General features: G+C 44.8%; 1 protein-coding gene across 1 annotated transcript in view; it reads right to left on the minus strand.

Annotated features, from left to right (window-relative positions):
* Nucleotides 1–22,237, minus strand: part of LOC106581415 (metabotropic glutamate receptor 5) — a 259,139-nt gene that overhangs the window by 222,314 nt on the left and 14,588 nt on the right. The window contains exons 5-6 of the mRNA XM_014163472.3: nucleotides 5,491–5,565; nucleotides 5,070–5,244 (exon numbers count right to left, since the gene is read on the minus strand). Of these exons, the coding sequence (XP_014018947.2) occupies nucleotides 5,070–5,244; nucleotides 5,491–5,565 (250 nt within the window). The remainder of the gene's footprint in view (nucleotides 1–5,069; nucleotides 5,245–5,490; nucleotides 5,566–22,237) is intronic.

A 22,237-nucleotide genomic window follows, 5' to 3' on the forward strand; every position in this document is an offset into this window, starting at 1 on the left:
TGCTTCCTGTGCTTGGCCCTCCTATGTTGAACATAATAAACGGCTCTCTATCCACCGGATGTGTACCAAGCTCACTAAAAGTGGCAGTAATAAAGCCTCTCTTGAAAAAGCCGAATCTTGATCCAGAAATTATAAAAAACTATCGGCCTATATCGAATCTTCCATTCCTCTCAAACATTTTAGAAAAAGCTGTTGCACAGCAACTCACTGCCTTCCTGAAGACAAACAATGTATACGAAACGCTTCAGTCTGGTTTTAGACCCCATCATAGCACTGAGACTGCACTTGTGAAGGTGGTAAATGACCTTTTAATGACGTCAGACCGAGGCTCTGCATCTGTCCTCGTGCTCCTAGATCTTAGTGCCGCTTTTGATACCATCGATCACCACATTCTTTTGGAGAGATTGGAAACCCAAATTGGTCTACATGGACAAGTTCTGGCCTGGTTTAGATCTTATCTGTCGGAAAGATATCAGTTTGTGTCTGTGAATGGTTTGTCCTCTGACAAATCAATTGTAAATTTCGGTGTTCCTCAAGGTTCCGTTTTAGGACCACTATTGTTTTCACTATATATTTTACCTCTTGGGGATGTCATTCGAAAACATAATGTTAAATTTCACTGCTATGCGGACGACACACAGCTGTACATTTCAATGAAACATGGTGAAGCCCCAAAATTGCCCTCGCTAGAAGCCTGTGTTTCAGACATAAAGAAGTGGATGGCTGCAAACTTTCTACTTTTAAACTCGGACAAAACAGAGATGCTTGTTCTAGGTCCCAAGAAACAAAGAGATCTTCTGTTGAATCTGACAATTAATCTGGATGGTTGTACAGTCGTCTCAAATAAAACTGTGAAAGACCTCGGCGTTACTCTGGACCCTGATCTCTCTTTTGAAGAACATATCAAGACTGTTTCAAGGACAGCTTTTTTCCATCTACGTAACATTGCAAAAATCAGAAATTTTCTGTCCAAAAATGACGCAGAAAAATTAATCCATGCTTTTGTTACTTCTAGGCTGGACTACTGCAATGCTCTACTTTCCGGTTACCCGGATAAAGCACTAAATAAACTTCAGTTAGTGCTAAATACGGCTGCTAGAATCCTGACTAGAACCAAAAAATTTGATCATATTACTCCAGTGCTAGCCTCCCGACACTGGCTTCATGTTAAGGCAAGGGCTGATTTCAAGGTTTTACTGCTAACCTACAAAGCATTACATGGGCTTGCTCCTACCTATCTTTCCGATTTGGTCCTGCCGTACATACCTACACGTACGCTACGGTCACAAGACGCAGGCCTCCTAATTGTCCCTAGAATTTCTAAGCAAACGGCTGGAGGTAGGGCTTTCTCCTATAGAGCTCCATTTTTATGGAATGGTCTGCCTACCAATGTGAGAGACGCAGACTCAGTCTCAACCTTTAAGTCTTTACAGAAGACTTATCTCTTCAGTAGGTCCTATGATTAAGTATAGTCTGGCCCAGGAGTGTGAAGGTGAACGGAAAGGCTGGAGCAACGAACCGCCCTTGCTGTCTCTGCCTTGCCGGTTCCCCTCTTTCCACTGGGATTCTCTGCCTCTAACCCTTTTACAGGGGCTGAGTCACTGGCTTACTGGTGTTCTTCCATGCCGTCCATGGGAGGGGTGCATCACTTGAGTGGGTTGAGTCACTGACGTGGTCTTCCTGTCTGGGTTGGCGCCCCCCCCTTGGGTTGTGCCATGGCGGAGATCGTTATGGGCTATACTCGGCCTTGTCTTAGGACGGTAAGTTGGTGGTTGGAGACATCCCTCTAGTGGTGTGGGGGCTGTGCTTTGGCAAAGTGGGTGGGGTTATATCCTGCCTGTTTGGCCCTGTCCGGGGGTATCATCGGATGGGGCCACAGTGTCTTCTGATCCCTCCTGTCTCAGCCTCCAGTATTTATGCTGCAGTAGTTTATGTGTCGGGGGGCTAGGGTCAGTCTGTTACATCTGGAGTATTTCTCTTGTCTTATCCGGTGTCCTGTGTGAATTTAAATATGCTCTCTCTCTTTCTCTCTTTCTGTCTTTCTCTCGGAGGACCTGAGCCCTAGGACCATGCCTCAGGACTACCTGGTATGATGACTCCTTGCTGTCCCCAGTCCACCTGGCCGTGCTGCTGCTCCAGTTTCAACTGTTCTGCCTGCGGCTATGGAACCCTGACCTGTTCACCGGACGTGCTTGTTGCACCCTCGACAACTACTATGATTATTATTATTTGACCATGCTGGTCATTTATGAACATTTTAACATTTTAACATCTTGACCATGTTCTGTTATAATATCCACCCTGCACAGCCAGAAGAGGACTGGCCACCCCTCATAGCCTGGTTCCTCTCTAGGTTTCTTCCTAGGTTTTTGGCCTTTCTAGGGAGTTTTTCCTAGGGAGTTTTTCCTAGCCACCGTGCTTCTTTCACATGCTTTGCTTGCTGTTTGGGGTTTTAGGCTGGGTTTCTGTACAGCACTTTGAGATATCAGCTGATGTACGAAGGGCTATATACCACCATCACTAAACTGTTATCATTACCATTACTACCCATACCACTACTACTACCACCGCCATCACTAAACTGTTATCATTACCATTACTACCCATACCACTACTACTACCACCACCATCACTAAACTGTTATCATTACCATTACCACCCATACCACTACTACTACCACCACCATCACTAAACTGCTATCATTACCATTACTACCCATACCACTACTACTACCATCACCATCACTAAACTGTTATCATTACCATTACCACCCATACCACTACTACTACCACCACCATCACTAAACTGTTATCATTACCATTACTACCCATACCACTACTACTACCACCACCATCACTAAACTGCTATCATTACCATTACCACCCATACTACCACCACCATCACTAAACTGTTATCATTACCATTACTACCCATACCACTACTACTACCACCACCATCACTAAACTGCTATCATTACCATTACTACCCATACCACTACTACTACCACCACCATCACTAAACTGCTATCATTACCATTACCACCCATACTACCACCACCATCACTAAACTGTTATCATTACCATTACTACCCATACCACTACTACTACCACCACCATCACTAAACTGCTATCATTACCATTACTACCCATACCACTACTACTACCACCACCATCACTAAACTGTTATCATTACCATTACTACCCATACCACTACTATTTGGAATGATAAACAACAATAATAATAGTAATAACAATAATAGTAATAATAAGTAAGTTACTGCTTACTATGCAGATGTTATTATTCAGTGTCTCTCAGGCTGTGGCAGGCAAATAAATATTTGGCTGCAAGAGCAGCCATTGCTCCTTCGCCCATGAGTATTTTTAGCTTTTCCTCTGGGTTTAATAAGTTCAAATTGTGAATAAATTTAGTAACTTCTGTGAATAAGGAATCTCTTTGTGAGGAATATTTATCACAGTAAAGGAGAAAGTGCATCTCTGTCTCTACCTCCCCTGTCGTGCAGTGGCCACATACACGCTCCTCTTTGGGTAGCCATGTCTTTTTATGTCTGCCGGTTTCTATTGCCAATCGGAGGTCACTCAGCCTGTACTTGGTAAGGATCTGTCTCTGCTTCCTATCTCTGACAGAGTAGAGATAATCAGCCAATTCATATTCTCTGTTTAGGGTCAGATAGCAATTTAGTCGGCTTTGGGATTTTGTTTCGTTTTTCCAATGTTGTAAATATGAGTCCTTTGATTGGTTCATGATTTTGTTTATTTGAATTATTTCTTTCTCTCTCTCTCTCTTTCTCTCTCTATCCCCTCCCCCCTCTCTCTCTCTTTCTCCTCTCTATCCCTCTCTCTCTTCTCTCTCTCGCTCTCTTCTCTCTCGCCCTCTTCATCCCCCACATATGTATTATCCTACCCACCTATCTAATTCAATTCCCTCACTCATCCCCTCAGGATCAACAACAGCTCCTCCACGAAGTGGTAGGCCACACGAGCTCACAGAATGGGACCACCGAGTGCTGAACAGCGTAGCGCATAAAAATTGTCTGTTCTCGGTTGCAACACTCACTACCAAGTTCCAAACTGCCTCTGGAAGCTACGTCAGCACAATAAATGTTACTCGGGAGTGTCATGAAATGGAATTCCATGGCCGAGCAGCTGCACACAAGCCTAAGATCACCATGCGCAATGCCGAGCATCGGCTGGAGTGGTGAAAAGCTCACCACCATTGGACTCTGGAGCAGTGAAAACGCGTTCTCTAGAGTGATGAATCACGCTTCACCATCTGGCAGTCCGACTGACGAATCTGGGTTTGGCAGATGTCAGGAGAAAGCTACCTGCCCCAATGCATAGTGCCAACTGTAAAGTTTGGTGGAGGAGGAATAATGGTCTGGGGCTGTTTGTCATGGTTTGGCTAGGCCCCTTAGTTCCAGTGAAGGGAAATAGTAACGCTACAGCATACAATGACATTCTAGACGATTCTGTGCTTCCAACTTTGTGGCAACAGTTTGGGGAAGGCCCTTTCCTGTTTCAGCATAACAACGCCCCTGTGCACAAAGCGAGGTCCATACAGAAATGATTTGTTGACATCACTGTGGAAGAACTTGAGTGGCCTGCACAGAGCCCTTAACCGCATCGAACACCTTTTGTTGAATTGGAACGCCGACTGTGAACCAGGCCTATCATCCCAACATCACCCGACCTCACTAATGCTCTGTGGCTGAATGGAAACAAGTCCCTGCAGCAATGTTCTAACATCTAGTGGAAAGCCTTCCCAGAAGAGTGGAGGCTGTTTATAGCAGCAAAGGGGGGACCAACTCCATATTAACGCCCATGATTTTGGATTGAGATGTTCGACAAGCAAGTGTCCACATTCTGTATGTGTGTGTACAGTGTGTGTCTGAATGTGTGCGTATCTGTGTCAGTCTCAGTCTCAGGGGGGGGTGTGTGTGTGTGTGTGTGTGTGTGTGTGTGTGTGTGTGTGTGTGTGTGTGTGTGTGTGTGTGTGTGTCTGTGTGTGTGTGTGTGTGTATGTATATCTCTGCGTTTCCAGTGTCCACTGACCTGCCAACCAATAAGAACTCCCCCACCAGGCCCTGTCGTCTCATGGCCATGAGGATGTTCCTGACTGTCATGCCCTCACAGAAGCAGGCCACCACCCTGGCCTTGGGCAGGTGGGTTCTGAGACGCTCCAGCAGCCTGTCAAAACTCTTTTCCCCCGCGTTGCTCCATATCTTACCTACCATAGGACACACACCAGCAGATGAGGTAAGGGATTCAGGAGTCATTTAATTGTCCCTGTTTCACTTCATGTAATTTCCCCAAGGGAAACTTACATAACATCCTATTCGCCACATAGTGCACTACTTTTGCACAAGGCAGTGCACTACCTTAAAAATAGGGTGTAATTTGTCCTGAGGTAGTCCCATGTGGCACTCAGACTAGATGTACTTCCCAGTTGATGACATCCCCAGTAGGATCTTACCAGAGTGGGCGATGCAGATGCCCTCCTTGGCAGCCATATCCTTAAACGCCTCCATCCCACTCTCCCCGTAGTTACCTAGGAGACAGGAGAGAGGGCAGTGAGCGACAGGAAGAGAGAGGGACAGGGGAAAGAGAGAAAGAGAGGATGTGTGTAATGTATAATGCATTCTCCTCAATAAGAGTAATAGTCTCAGTTCTAAATTAATACTCACAATAGAGAGAGAAACAAACATACATATATATATATAGAGAGAGAGAGAAACAAACATACATATATATAGAGAGAGAAACAAACATACATATATATATATATATATATAGAGAGAGAGAAACAAACATACATATATATAGAGAGAGAGAGAAACAAACATACATATATATAGAGAGAGAGAGAAACAAACATACATATATATATATATAGAGAGAGAAACAAACATACATATATATATAGAGAGAGAGAAATATATATATATTTATATATATAAAGAAAGAGAGAGCAATATATATATATAGAGAGAGAAATATATATATTTATATATATATAGAGAGAGAGAGAAATATATATATTTATATATATATAGAGAGAGAGAGAAATATATATAGAGAGAGAAATATATATATTTATATATAGAGAGAGAGAGAAATATATATATATAGAAAGAGAGAAATATATATAGAGAGAAATATATATATAGAGAGAGAAATGTATATATATAGAGAGAAATATATGTATAGAGAGAGAGCGAAAGAGAGAAATATATACACTGCTCAAAAAAATAATGGGAACACTTAAACAACACAATGTAACTCCAAGTCAATCACACTTCTGTGAAATCAAACTGTCCACTTAGGAAGCAACACTGATTGACAATAGATTTCACATGCTGTTGTGCAAATGGAATAGACAACAGGTGGAAATTATAGGCAATTAGCAAGACACCCCCAATAAAGGAGTGGTTCTGCAGGTGGGGACTACAGACCACTTCTCAGTCCCTATGCTTCCTGGCTGATGTTTTGGTCACTTTTGAATGCTGGCGGTGCTTTCACTCTAGTGGTAGCATGAGACGGAGTCTACAACCCACACAAGTGGCTCAGGTAGTGCAGCTCATCCAGGATGGCACATCAATGCGAGCTATGGCAAGAAGGTTTGCTGTGTTTGTCAGCGTAGTGCCCAGAGCATGGAGGCGCTACCAGGAGACAGGCCAGTACATCAGGAGACGTGGAGGAGGCCGTAGGAGGGCAACAACCCAGCAGCAGGACCGCTACATCCGCCTTTGTGCAAGGAGGAGCAGGAGAAGCACTGCCAGAGCCCTGCAAAATGACATCCAGCAGGCCACAAATGTGCATGTGTCTGCTCAAACGATCAAAACAGACTCCATGAGGGTGGTATGAGGGCCCGACGTCCACAGATGGGGGTTGTGCTTACAGCCCAACACCGTGCAGGACGTTTGGCATTTGCCAGAGAACACCAAGATTGGCAAATTCGCCACTGGCGCCCTCTGCTCTTCACAGATGAAAGCAGGTTCACACTGAGCACATGTGACAGGCGTGACAGAGTCTGGAGACGCCGTGGAGAACGTTCTGCTGCCTGCAACATCCTCCAGCATGACCGATCTGGTGGTGGGTCAGTCATGGTGTGGGGTGGCATTTCTTTGGGGGGCCGCACAGCCCTCCATGTGCTCGCCAGAGGTGGCCTGACTGCCATTAGGTACCGAGATGAGATCCTTAGACCGCTTGTGAGACCATACGCTGGTGCGGTTGGCCCTGGGTTCCTCCTAATGCAAGACAATGCTAGACCTCATGTGGCTGGAGTGTGTCAGCAGTTCCTGCAAGAGGAAGGCATTGATGCTATGGACTGGCCCGCCCGTTCCCCAGACCTGAATCCAATTGAGCACATCTGGGACATCATGTCTCGCTCCATCCACCAACGCCACGTTGCACCACAGACTGTCCAGGAGTTGGCGGATGCTTTAGTCCAGGTCTGGGAGGAGATCCCTCAGGAGACCATCCGCCACCTCATCAGGAGCATGCCCAGGCGTTGTAGGGAGGTCATACAGGCACGTGGAGGCCACACACACTACTGAGCCTCATTTTGACTTGTTTTAAGGACATTACATCAAAGTTGGATCAGCCTGTAGTTTGGTTTTCCACTTTAATTTTGAGTGTGACTCCAAATCCAGACCTCCATGGGTTGATAAATTGGATTTCGATTGATTCTTTTTGTGTGATTTTGTTGTCAGCACATTCAACTATGTAAAGAAAAAAGTATTTAATAAGATTATTTATTTCATTCAGATCTAGGATGTGTTGTTTAAGTGTTCCCTTTATTTTTTTGAGCAGTATATATAGAGTCTGCTATCTATTTAACACACATTCATCAGACTGGTACTGTATAGATATATATATATATATATATATATATATATATATATATATAGAGTCTGCTATCTGTTTAACACACATTCATCAGAAGAGAAAGTGGATGACCTGGAATTTATGCTAATGAAGGGGAGTGCATGCTGGCAGAGTGTTCGATAGGATTCCCCTTTCTCTCTCTATCCCTGTTGTTTCTCTCTCTATCCCTGTTGTTTCTCCCTCTCTCTTTCTTTCTCTCTCTATCCCTGTTGTTTCTCTCTCTATCCCTGTTGTTTCTCCCTCTCTCTTTCTTTCTCTCTCTATCCCTGTTGTTTCTCCCTCTCTCTTTCTTTCTCTCTCTATCCCTGTTGTTTCTCTCTATCCCTGTTGTTTCTCCCTCTCTCTTTCTTTCTCTCTCTATCCCTGTTGTTTCTCTCTCTATCCCTGTTGTTTCTCCCTCTCTCTTTCTTTCTCTCTCTATCCCTGTTGTTTCTCTCTCTATCCCTGTTGTTTCTCTCTCTATCCCTGATGTTTCTCCCTCTCTTGTTCTCCCTTTCTTTCTCTCTCTATCCCTGTTGTTTCTCCCTCTCTTGTTCTCCCTTTTACCATCTCTCATCTCTCCCTTTATTCCCCCCTTCATTATCTACCTTTCTTTTTGTACCTGTTTTTCACAAGATCATTCATCTCCCAGCTCTGATCCCCTCACAAGTCCCAGTGGGCTCCGACCATCAAATGATTACAGAGAATTTACAATGTAATAGTATCAGGTCTGTATTGATGTTGTTAGCAGGAGCAGAGCCCATGTAGCCATGTGTCAAATCCTGTGTGTGTGTGTGTGTGTGTGTGTGGGGGGGGGGGGGGGGGGGGGACCAAAAAACCCAGTAGATTACTGGGGCTGAGCTCCCTGCCATCCTGAACCTCTGTATCAGGCGGTGAGAAAAGAAGGCCCGGAAAATCGTTAAAGACTCCAGCCAACCAAGCCATAGACTGTTCTCTCTGCTTCCGCACAGCAAGCGGTACCGCTGCATCAAGTCTGACACCAACAGGCTCCTGAACAGCTTCTATCCCCAAGCCATAAGACCGCTAAATAGCTAAGAAAATGGTTACACGGACTGAGTGGACCCTTGGAATATTTGGTTTTTCTCTATGCACACTCACAAGACTCTACACACTTAGAAAAAGGGTTCCAAAGGGGTTCTTTGGCTGTCCACATAGGAGAACCCTTTTTTGATTCCAGGTAGAACTCTTTTGGGACCAAAAATGGTTCTTCAAAGGGTTCTCCTATGGGGACAGACGAAGAATCGTTTTAGGTTCTAGCACCTTTTTTTCTAAGCGTGTACACTGACACTCCAACACACACACACACACACACACACACACACACACACACACACACACACACACACACACACACACACACACACACACACACACACACACACACACACACACACACACACACACACACACACACACACACACACACACACACACACACACTCACTTAATTTGCTCACACACACACAGAGTAGGAGGCACTCTTTCCTCTGCTCTAAAAACATATCCCAATGCCCCAGGGCAGTGCTCGGGGAAATTTCCCTGTGTAGGGTGTCGTCTTTCGGATAGGAATTTTTTGGTTGTCCTGACTCTCTGTGGCCACTAAAGATCCAATGGCACTTATCATAAGAGTAATGGTGTTAACCCTGGTGTCCTGGTTAAATTCCCAATCTGGCCCTCATACCATCATGGCCACCTAATTGTCCCCGACTTCTAATTGGCTCATTCATGTCCTCTCCCCTGTAACTATTCCTCAGGTTGTTGCTGTAAATGAGAATGTTTTCTCAGTCAACTTACCTGGTAAAATAAGGGTTTAAAAAAACAAACATGTTTGACTCCGTTCCATTGGTTCCATTCCAGTCATTACAATGAGCCTGTTCTCCTATAGCTCCTCCGGTGTGTGTGTGTGTGTGTGTGTATGTGTGTGTGTGTGTGTGTGTGTCTTGGGTAGCAGAGCAATGTGTAAAGTCCTGTAATTAGTGTCTCGGTGAGAGGAGTAGGAGACAGATGGTACAGACAGCCCACCCCCTTACTAATGAACACATGTATGGCCATGCCCACAGACACTTAAAAATCACAAATGCACATACATAGGGCCTGGCTATGTGAACATTCCTGTGACAGAGAACAGAGGCTGCCAGTGAGAGGAGATGCGAGTCTTTAGCCCCTCACACCAACTCAACACCAGTCACAGCACACACATCTCGACATGAACACATACTATAGTACTTACTGTATAATGTTGTAGTATACCGTAGAATACTATACTACACACTGCAGTATCTCTCGATTGTGTAGTGCTTACTATATAATGTCGTAGTATACTGTAGAGTACTATACTACACACTGTACTATCCCTCAATCATGTGGAATACTTACTATAGCATTTTGTAGAATACTATATTAAATACAACAGTATTGTCGCAAAAAAACACTGTAATAAATACTACAGTAATGTCCGCAAAAACACTACAGTGTCTGCAAAAACAATCAGTAGTAATATAGCAATATAGTAATACTACAGTATTCATTTGCATATATCCCACCCACTACCCTCCCCCCATATCCCAATTTGTGCCACCAATGAGTGAGAAACCGACATGCCAAGTATAGAGCATATGTTGTGTTCCCTACAGGGTATAGAAAAGAGTAAAAGCTCTGAACTATCTGTTCAGACTCCAGTTCTAATTAATCGCAGGTTATGGAAAATGTACTCTTTTAGGGAAAAGGAGGGATACCTAGTCAGTTGTGCAACTAAATGAATTCAACTGAAATGTGTTTTCGCCATTTAACCCAACCCCTCTGAATCAGAGAGGTGTTCAGCACCCAAGGAACAGTGGGTTAACTGCCTTGTTCAGAGGCAGAATGACAGATTTTTACCTTGTCAGCTCAGGAATTCAATCCAGCAACCTTTCAGTTACTGGCCCAACACTCTAACCACTAGGCTATTTAGTAGTTCTCTAATACATTTCCTCAAGGAGAAAGCCCCACTTCTATGTCAAAGATAATACGACAAAAACTCTACAGTAAATATTACAGTAATGTCTGCAAAAAACACTACACTAAATACTACAGTATACCACAGTCATGTCAGCAAAAACACTACAGTAAATACTACAGTATACTACAGTCCTGACAGAAAAAAACACTACAGTAAATACTACAGTATACTACATTCATGTCCCGAAAAACACTACAGTAAATACTACAGTATACTACAGTCATGCCAAAACACTACAGTGAATATAATAGTATATAAACATGGTAATACTACAGTATTCATACCATAGGATACTATTGTATTTTTTCATGTGGTTAAACACACACACCAACCACACACACACACACACACACACACACACTCCAGCCCTTAACAAGATAGCACGTAACCACCTTCACACTCAGTCAAACTGGGAGTAATTTGTGAAGCACACACAGCTACACACACACACACAGTGGGAGACTGATGAAGAGCCTGCATCCTGGTGGGATAGAGGAAAATAGAGAGCGGAGAAAAAGATATCCCTATACAAAATATAATATCTTTTGAGACACAGAAGTGAGCAGATCAGAACAGCAGCCAACAACACATAATGTGCTCTCCATTCAGCCTCAGCTGTCACAGCCATTCCCATCACAATGGCAATTATCTGCTCAGGACAAACCAATTCTCACCAGGACTCTGGCTCACACCAGAAACACCTGCCCCCTTCACCTCTTATCTCAGCCCCGTCACCTCTTATCTTCTAACGTCTAGAAGTTTCTTTAAGTGCAGTTCAGACTCAGATCTCTCTCCTTTTATCTTCTCTTCCTCTCGTATCTCGTCTCTGGTTTCTCCTCTAAATCATCTGTAGTATTCATTTGAAGTCATGGGTGAGGTATAACATGCTCTAGTTGCCTAACAAGAAATAACGTCCACCTGTCCAGTTATTTAACACAGGGAAGGGCACCAGAAGGCCTGTGTGGTCCAGTGGTTAGTCCCACAGACCTCAGCACACATGTATACCACAGTCGCCATGGGTTCCAATCTGACCCATATCCTTCTGACTCACAATCTCTCCTGTCTCCTCTTCACTGTCCTATTTCAATAAATACAACCCCCCAACAAAAAAGTGGGGAGAGAGAATGTTTTTGTAATGTTCCACTACTGTTTGTGTGTCCAGTTTTCCGTTAGTTAGGGGAAGGAACATTCTATCTATGTTAGTAAAAACCTTCTGAGAAGGTTTTTAGCATGTTTTGATGTTAGAGTTAGACCATTCCCTTAATGTCAAACAGAACATATTCAGAACGTGGTGACCATGTTCACAGACTACACCATATTATTGTTTTAGACACGTTTCATGGGACGTTGCAAGAGCATTCATGATTCCAGAGGGTTAGGACAATATTCCTTCAACGTCTCACCAAACATACACACAACATGGTTACCATGTTCTCAGAATATACAATATTATTGTTCTAGACACGTTTCATGAGAACGTTGCAAGAATATTCCATAAAAAAAAAAAAAAGACTTGTTACTGTTGCCAAGCCAATTAAGGCCCTGATTGGTGAACCACTGATCCTTCCCTAGCTCACTGTCAAGGATACTCACACACACTGCTTTTAATATACCGTCTTTTCAACTTCCATATTTTACACACATGATTACATTTTCAATGTTGATTTCTCAAGTAATTATTATTCAGCAGTCCTCACATGGGATTTGAACTACCAACCTCTTGGGACACGATACGCCAATCTTCCTTCTACGTCACAATGTCTGTGTCATGTATCAGTTATTCTGACTACTATCATTTGTGATGTGATTGACTTATTTCAGCTATTTAAGGGCTTTCACTATCGTTGTCTGTTGTTGGTGGGCCTTGTTAACCTGTTAAAATGATCCTCCTGAATCACTATGATCAATACAAGTTTGTCTTGAGTGTATTTTTAACAGAGCTGAGATGTGACTATACCCCATTGTTTACAGCCTTCCAACTATCAAGTTGTTTCTGATCTACACTACTGCCTAGGGAGGAGGGGTTAGGCTTCTTCTGGACAGGGCCTAACTGGCCCAATAAGCACATGTCCTAGATATATCCCTTATTGGGACAGTGGCTAGGGTGTTTGTCATTGGTGTTGCTGGCCTGTGTTTTAGACCCGCTTTGTGAATCCCCCTACTCTAACATTCTTAGCAAAATATTTTAATGTCATCTGTCTGCTCTAATTAAATTTGTTTCTCAATAGCTTGGCTTCCATCCAACTGGCAACAGATTTTCATGTGAATATTAGAAAATCTGCATAATGAAAATATGCGCATTTTCCCACCAGTGGTGTGTTTCCACCAAATGGATTTGTTGCTGATAAAAATCAGTGTGTGTATGTGTTTACATAACATTTTCAACTCTACCGATAGCTTTCTCACAAAAACTGTTGCGTTAAATAGCCAATGTGTCTACTCTGGTCTTGGCATGTGCACTCTAACCAACAGCTTGCCGATACAGTGTGGGCAGGCTGTGTCGGTAGGTTAGTCTACATGCTGAGATTATTAAGGATATGAGCGAGATTATTTTTATTTGTCAAAAAGGCAGTCAAGCATCGATCATCATGTCACCAGAATCAGACCATGGATATTTATTGGAAAGGAGCATCAAGATCACTGCACTTTCACCACCTTGTGAAGTTCATCAGAACTTTCACCACCTTGTGAAGTTCATCAGAACTTTCACCACCTTGGTCATTGAAAGATGGGAATCTGTAGGACTTCCCCTTGAGCATGAATTCAGACCACATTCAATCTATATAGCTGAGTATCTCAAAGAGAACTCTATTCCACACCACATAGACAAGGTAGAACAAACGTGTCATTGATAAGCTCGTTTTAATTAGATCAGATAAGTGTGTTGTAACTATTGCCAAATAAGTACATTAACATACTGCATATATAAGAACGTGAGAGCAGGGTGACTGGCTCCCCTAGAGGACAGAGTCTGGAACCCAGGCCACAAGCACCAATGTCAAACTCCCTAACCACTGTCCCAATCATCTAGGACATGTGATTTTTGGGCCAGTATAGTTATGCCCTGTCCAGAATAAGCCCTAACCCCTCCTCCCTAGGAACTTTTATAAATGAAACAATCTGATTAAACATTAGGGTGAATGCACTTTGAAGTAAATCTAAGCTCTGTTAAAATACACTCAAGACAAACTATTTTATTGTTCATAGTGATTCAGGAGTAACATTAAAACAGGTTAACATGCCCCACCAACATTAGAAAACTAGACAGAAAGCCCTTAAATTACTGAAATAAATCAATGAAATCAATGTTGAAAATAGTCAAATGAATTGATACCTGACACAGACATGGTTGTGAAGCAGGAAGATGGGAGTACCGTGAATCAAGAGGTTCTAATCTCAGCAGGAAAATGGGAGTACCATGAGACAAGAGGTTATAATCTCAGCAGGAAGATGGATGTACCGTGAACCAAGAGGTTCTAATCTCAGCAGGAAGATCGGAGTACTGTGAATCAAGAGGTTCTAATCTCAGCAGGAAGATCGGAGTACCGTGAACTAAGAGGTTCTAATCTCAGCAGGAAGATGGGAGTACCGTGAACCAAGAGCTTCTAATCTCAGCAGGAAGATGGGAGTACCGTGAACCAAGAGGTTCTAGTCTCAGCAGGAAGATGGGAGTACCATGAGACAAGAGGTTATAATCTCAGCAGGCAGATGGGAGGACCGTGAACCAAGAGGTTCTAATCTCAGCAGGAAAATGGGAGTACCGTGAACCAAGAGGTTCTAATCTCAGCACGAACATCGGAGTACTGTGAACCAAGAGGTTCTAATCCCAGCAGGAAGATGGGAGTAACATGAGACAAGAGGTTCTAATCTCAGCAGGAAGATGTGAGTACCGTGAGACAAGAGGTTCTAATCTCAGCAGGAAGATGGGAGTACCGTGAACCAAGAGGTTCTAATCTCAGCAGGAACATCGGAGCACTGTGAACCAAGAGGTTCTAATACCAGCAGGAAGATGGGAGTACCATGAGACAAGAGGTTCTAATCTCAGCAGGAAGATCTGAGTCCCGTGAGACAAGAGGTTCTAATCTCAGCAGGAAGATGGGAGTACTGTGAACAAAGAGGTTCTAATCTCAGCAGGAAGATTGGAGTACCATGAACCAAGAGGTTCTAATCTCAGCAGGAAAATCGGAGTACTGTGAACCAAGAGATTCTAATCTCAGCAGGAAGATGGGAGTACCGTGAATCAAGAGGTTCTAATCTCAGCAGGAAAATGGGAGTACCATGAGACAAGAGGTTATAATCTCAGCAGGAAGATGGATGTACCGTGAACCAAGAGGTTCTAATCTCAGCAGGAAAATCGGAGTACCGTGAACCAAGAGGTTCTAATCTCAGCAGGAAGATGGGAGGACCGTGAACCAAGAGGTTCTAATTTCAGCAGGAAGATCGGAGTACCGTGAACGAAGAGGTTCTAATCTCAGCAGGAACATCGGAGTACTGTGAACCAAGAGGTTCTAATCTCAGCAGGAAGTTGTGAGTACCGTGAGACAAGAGGTTCTAATCTCAGCAGGAAGATGGGAGTACTGTGAACAAAGAGGTTCTAATCTCAGCAGGAAGATGGGAGTACTGTGAACAAAGAGGTTCTAATCTCAGCAGGAAGATCGGAGTACCGTCAACCAAGAGGTTCTAATTTCAGCAGGAAGATTGGAGTACCGTGAACCAAGAGGTTCTAATCTCAGCAGGAAGATCGGAGTACTGTGAACCAGGAGGTTCTAATCTCAGCAGGAAGATGGGAGTACTGTGAACCAAGAGGTTCTAATCTCAGCAGGAAGATGGGAATACTGTGAACCAAGAGGTTAAAATCTCAGCAGGAATATGGAAATACCGTGAACCAAGAGGTTCTAATCTCAGCAGGAAGATGGGAGTACCGTGAACCAAGAGGTTCTAATCTCAGCAGGAAGATGGGAGTACCATGAGACAAGAGGTTCTAATCTCAGCAGGAAGATGTGAGTACCGTGAACCAAGAGGTTCTAATCTCAGCAGGAAGATCGGAATACCATGAACCAAGAGGTTCTAATCTCAGCAGGAACATTGGAGTACCTTGAATCAAGAGGTTCTTATCTCAGCCGGAAGATGGGAGTACCGTGAACCAAGAGGTTCTAATCTCGGCAGGAACATCGGAGTACCGTCAACCAAGAGGTTCTAATCTCAGCCGGAAGATGGGAGTACTGTGAACCAAGAGGTTCTAATCTCAGCAGGAAAATGGGAGTACTGTGAACCAAGAGGTTCTAATCTCAGCAGGAAGATGGGAGTACCATGAGACAAGAGGTTCTAATCTCAGCAGGAAGATGTGAGTACCATGAGACAAGAGGTTATATTCTCAGCAGGAAGATCGGAGTACTGTGAACCAAGAGGTTCTAACCCTCAAGTGTGGACATAATTACTGTATAAATTAACATGCAAATATGTACATTGAAAACACTATGTTAAAAGCCGAGAGTTTGTGCGATTTTCCTTGGCAACAGACAAAGAGCTATGAATGGATCAGTAGTTCACCAATCAGGGCCTTGATTGACTGACATAATTAACAAAACCTGACGTGTGATGAAATCATTTTTGGGAGATAACTTTTTTGGGGGTGGACCGTCAGGAAATGTCCTGACAACTATTAAACAGAAATGTTCCTGCAACGTTCCCATGAAGCGGATCTAGAACATTCATATTTTATGTTCTAAGAATTTGGCAACGATGTTCTGTGTATGTTAGGTGTGATGGAATATTCTCCTAACCCACAAAAATCGGGATACTTGAATGTTCTTGGAACGTTACCATGAAACATGCCTAAAACATTCATATTTTATGTTCTGAGAACATGGCAACCATGTTTCTGTGTATGTGGAAGCTAGAGACAGACAGTGTTAGGGCTCAGTAAGTCTAACTCCTGCTATGTGGAAGCTAGAGACAGACAGTGTGTTAGGGCTCAGTAAGTCTAACTCCTGCTATGTGGAAGCTAGAGACAGACAGTGTGTTAGGGCTCAGTAAGTCTAACTCCTGCTATGTGGAAGCTAGAGACAGACAGTGTGTTAGGGCTCAGTAAGTCTAACTCCTGCTATGTGGAAGCTAGAGACAGACAGTGTGTTAGGGCTCAGTAAGTCTAACTCCTGCTATGTGGAAGCGAGAGACAGACAGTGTGTTAGGGCTCAGTAAGTCTAACTCCTGCTATGTGGAAGCTAGAGACAGACAGTGTGTTAGGGCTCAGTAAGTCTAACTCCTGCTATGTGGAAGCTAGAGACAGACAGTGTGTTAGGGCTCAGTAAGTCTAACTCCTGCTATGTGGAAGCTAGAGACAGACAGTGTGTTAGGGCTCAGTAAGTCTAACTCCTGCTATGTGGATGCTAGAGACAGACAGTGTGATAGGGCTCAGTAAGTCTAACTCCTGCTATGTGGAAGCGAGAGACAGACAGTGTGTTAGGGCTCAGTAAGTCTAACTCCTGCTATGTGGAAGCTAGAGACAGACAGTGTGTTAGGGCTCAGTAAGTCTAACTCCTGCTATGTGGAAGCGAGAGACAGACAGTGTGTTAGGGCTCAGTAAGTCTAACTCATGCTATGTGGAAGCTAGAGACAGACAGTGTGTTAGGGCTCAGTAAGTCTAACTCCTGCTATGTGGAAGCTAGAGACAGACATTGTGTTAGGGCTCAGTAAGTCTAACTCCTGATATGTGGAAGCTAGAGACAGACAGTGTGTTAGGGCTCAGTAAGTCTAACTCCTGCTATGTGGAAGCTAGAGACAGACAGTGTGTTAGGGCTCAGTAAGTCTAACTCCTGCTATGTGGAAGCGAGAGACAGACAGTGTGTTAAGGCTCAGTAAGTCTAACTCCTGCTATGTGGAAGCTAGAGACAGACAGTGTGTTAGGGCTCAGTAAGTCTAACTCCTGCTATGTGGAAGCGAGAGACAGACCGTGTGTTAGGGCTCAGTAAGTCTAACTCCTGCTATGTGGAAGCTAGAGACAGACAGTGTGTTAGGGCTCAGTAAGTCTAACTCCTGCTATGTGGAAGCTAGAGACAGACAGTGTGTTAGGGCTCAGTAAGTCTAACTCCTACTATGTGGAAGCTAGAGACAGACAGTGTGTTAGGGCTCAGTAAGTCTAACTCCTTCTATGTGGAAGCGAGAGACAGACAGTGTGTTAAGGCTCAGTAAGTCTAACTCCTGCTATGTGGAAGCTAGAGACAGACAGTGTGTTAGGGCTCAGTAAGTCTAACTCCTGCAATGTGGAAGCTAGAGACAGACAGTGTGTTAGGGCTCAGTAAGTCTAACTCCTGCTATGTGGAAGCTAGAGACAGACAGTGTTAGGGCTCAGTAAGTCTAACTCCTGCTATGTGGAAGCTAGAGACAGACAGTGTGTTAGGGCTCAGTAAGTCTAACTCCTGCTATGTGGAAGCGAGAGACAGACAGTGTGTTAGGGCTCAGTAAGTCTAACTCCTGCTATGTGGAAGCTAGAGACAGACAGTGTGTTAGTGCTCAGTAAGTCTAACTCCTGCTATGTGGAAGCTAGAGACAGACAGTGTGTTAGGGCTCAGTAAGTCTAACTCCTGCTATGTGGAAACTACAGACAGACAGTGTGTTAGGGCTCAGTAAGTCTAACTCCTGCTATGTGGAAGCTAGAGACAGACAGTGTGTTAGGGCTCAGTAAGTCTAACTCCTGCTATGTGGAAGCGAGAGACAGACAGTGTGTTAGGGCTCAGTAAGTCTAACTCCTGCTATGTGGAAGCTAGAGACAGACAGTGTGTTAGGGCTCAGTAAGTCTAACTCCTGCTATGTGGAAGCTAGAGACAGACAGTGTGTTAGGGCTCAGTAAGTCTAACTCCTGCTATGTGGAAGCGAGAGACAGACAGTGTGTTAAGGCTCAGTAAGTCTAACTCCTGCTATGTGGAAGCGAGAGACAGACAGTGTGTTAGGGCTCAGTAAGTCTAACTCCTGCTATGTGGAAGCTAGAGACAGACAGTGTGTTAGGGCTCAGTAAGTCTAACTCCTGCTATGTGGAAGCTAGAGACAGACAGTGTGTTAGGGCTCAGTAAGTCTAACTCCTGCTATGTGGAAGCTAGAGACAGACAGTGTGTTAGGGCTCAGTAAGTCTAACTCCTGCTATGTGGAAGCTAGAGACAGACAGTGTGTTAGGGCTCAGTAAGTCTAACTCCTGCAATGTGGAAGCTAGAGACAGACAGTGTGTTAGGGCTCAGTAATAAGAACCATTGTGTATCACTGTAATGACACAACCACGCTGACCGGACTAGACATCAATTAACTCTAAGTGAAATGGTCTCTCTCATCTCTCTATCTCTCTCTTTTTCATTACCTCTATCCTCCTCCTCTTTCACTTTAATCCTGTGCTGCTTAGAAATGCCTAGTGCACATAGAAATACCGAGGGTACATAGAAATACCTAGGGTACATAGAAATGCCTAGGTGACATAGAAATGCCTAGGGTACATATAAATGCCTAGGTGACATAGAAATGCCTAGTGTACATAGAAATGCCTAGGTGACATAGAAATGCCTAGTGTACATAGAAATGCCTAGGGTACCTAGACATGCCTAGGATAGAAAGAGTGACAGTCAGAGTGACAGTCAATCATGTTTCAGAGACAGTTAAACACAACAACTCAATGTACACCTCAAATAGTGAGAGGTGGCAATATAGGCCAATACTCTCTAATACACACACATACACGCAAGCACACACACACACAAGTTAGTGTCTGGTGAGGATATGCCTCTCCTACAACATCAATGTATTACACACACAAACACACACACACATTTCCTAAATGAATTTATTAAACTCCAACCAGACACTTTTGACCCTGTTTACCATGGCAACAACCCAGGCACATCCCATTAATCTCAGTGAACGACCTCTTCACTACCTCTCACACACATCCACACACACACACTCTCCCTTTCTATCTCTCTCTCCCACACACTCCAATTCAACAGTTTTAATCCCCTGAGAGGTATCATCTCTGCCCAAATAAGCACCGTCCATTTAATGTTCCCTCTCAGGAGAGCAGAGAGACAGCTCTGTCACTCAGTACTTTGGGGAGAGGGGTAGAGAGAGAGGGGCATAGAGAGGGAGAAGGGAACAAAGGGACAGAGAGAGGGAGAGGATGACAAAGGGAGAGAGAGGGGGACAGAGTGATAGAGATGGAGAGAGAGAGGGGGGACATAGGGATAGAGAGAGGGAGAGGATGACAGAGGGATCGAGAGAGGGAGAGAGAGAGAGGGGGACAGAGGGATAGAGAGAGAGAGAGAGGAGGACAGAGGGATCGAGAGAGAGAGAGAGAGAGAGAGGGAGAGAGAGAGAGAGAGAGGGGGACAGAGGGAGAGAGCGAGAGAGAGAGAGAGAGAGAGAGGGACAGAGGGAGAGAGAGAGAGAGAGAGAGAGGGGGGGACAGAGGGATAGAGAGAGAGAGAGAGAGAGAGAGAGAGAGAGAGAGAGGAGTACAGAAGGATAGAGAAAGGGAGAGAGGGGAGGAGGACAGAGGGATAGAGAGAGGGAGAGGCGGACAGATGGATAGAGAGAGGGAGCGGGAGCAGAAGGACAGAGGGATAGAGAGGGAGAGGGGGACAGAGGGAAAGAGTGATAGAGAGAGGGAGAGGGGAAAAGAGGGACAGAGAGGGGGACAAAGGGATAGAGAGAAGGAACAGAGAGAGGGGGTGGTTAGGGGGTACTTGGAAGTGAGTGTTTGTCAGAATGTGTGTCAGTATGAATGACGCACAAAACTCAGCCTTTCTCAATATCATTTCAGGAAATAGATTTGAATTGAAGCAATGATGTGAAAAATCCTCTGAGAGAAAAATAATGGTTCATTTTCAAGTCATGGTCCGAATATATCCTGGAGATGACATGGAGTTGAGCCCAGGTGTGCTCCAAGGTAAATCCCTCCCGCCCTTTACCTGGGCTGTCTGAGAAGTCACACTGAGTCTAGGAAGCAAATACCCCCCCCATTCTCTCATTCTCTGATCCTTTTTCTCCTCCTGTATCCTCTCCTCCATGTGCAGACTACAGACTACAGACTTCAGACTACAGACTACAGACTGCAGACTACAGACTACAGACTTCAGACTACAGACTACAGACTACAGACTGCAGACTACAGACTGCAGACTACAGACTACAGACTGCAGACTACAGACTGCAGACTACAGACTTCAGACTACAGACTACAGACTTCAGACTACAGACTTCGGACTACAGACTTCAGACTACAGACTTCAGACTACAGACTACAGACTACAGAATGCCTAATTAATCTGTTATCCCTGGCTGCTCCTTCTCCCTATCCTCCATCTCTTCCCCTACCTATCCCTCCTCCCTATCCTCCATCTCTCCCCCTACCTATCCCTCCTCCCTATCCTCCATCTCTCCCCCTACCTATCCCTCTTCCCCTTCCTCCATCACTGCCCCTACCTATCCCTCCTCTCTATCCTCCATCTCTCCCCCTACCTATCCCTCCTCCCTATCCTCCATCTCTCCCCTACCTATCCCTCCTCCCTATCCTCCATCTCTCCCCTACCTATCCCTCCTCCCTATCCTCCATCTCTCCCCCTACCTATCCCTCCTCCCTATCCTCCATCTCTTCCCCTACCTATCCCTCCTCCCTATCCTCCATCTCTTCCCCTACCTATCCCTCCTCCCTATCCTCCATCTCTCCCCCTACCTATCCCTCCTCCCTATCCTCCATCTCTCCCCTTACCTATCCCTCCTCCCTGTCCTCCATCTCTCCCCTACCTATCCCTCCTCCCTATCCTCCATCTCTCCCCTTACCTATCCCTCCTCCCTATCCTCCATCTCTCCCCCTACCTATCCCTCCTCCCTATCCTCCATCTCTCCCCTACCTATCCCTCCTCCCTATCCTCCATCTCTCCCCCTACCTATCCCTCCTCCCTATCCTCCATCTCTCCCCCTACCTATCCCTCCTCCCTATCCTCCATCTCTCCCCCTACCTATCCCTCCTCCCTATCCTCCATCTCTCCCTTACCTATCCCTCCTCCCTATCCTCCATCTCTTCCCCTACCTATCCCTCCTCCCTATCCTCCATCTCTCCCCTTACCTATCCCTCCACCCTATCCTCCATCTCTCCCCTACCTATCCCTCCTCCCTATCCTCCATCTCTCCCCCTACCTATCCCTCCTCCCTATCCTCCATCTCTCCCCTTACCTATCCCTCCTCCCTATCCTCCATCTCTCCCCTTACCTATTCCTCCCCTCCTCCCCATACTCCTACCCCCTGCTGGAGGGGATGTGCTAGACCAGCGCCAGACCCTCAGTGTGTCTGTGTGTTC

The sequence above is a fragment of the Salmo salar genome, chromosome 20 (assembly GCF_965601325.2).
Source record: "Salmo salar chromosome 20, fSalSal1, whole genome shotgun sequence".
In the NCBI taxonomy this organism is placed as follows: Eukaryota; Metazoa; Chordata; class Actinopteri; order Salmoniformes; family Salmonidae; genus Salmo; species Salmo salar.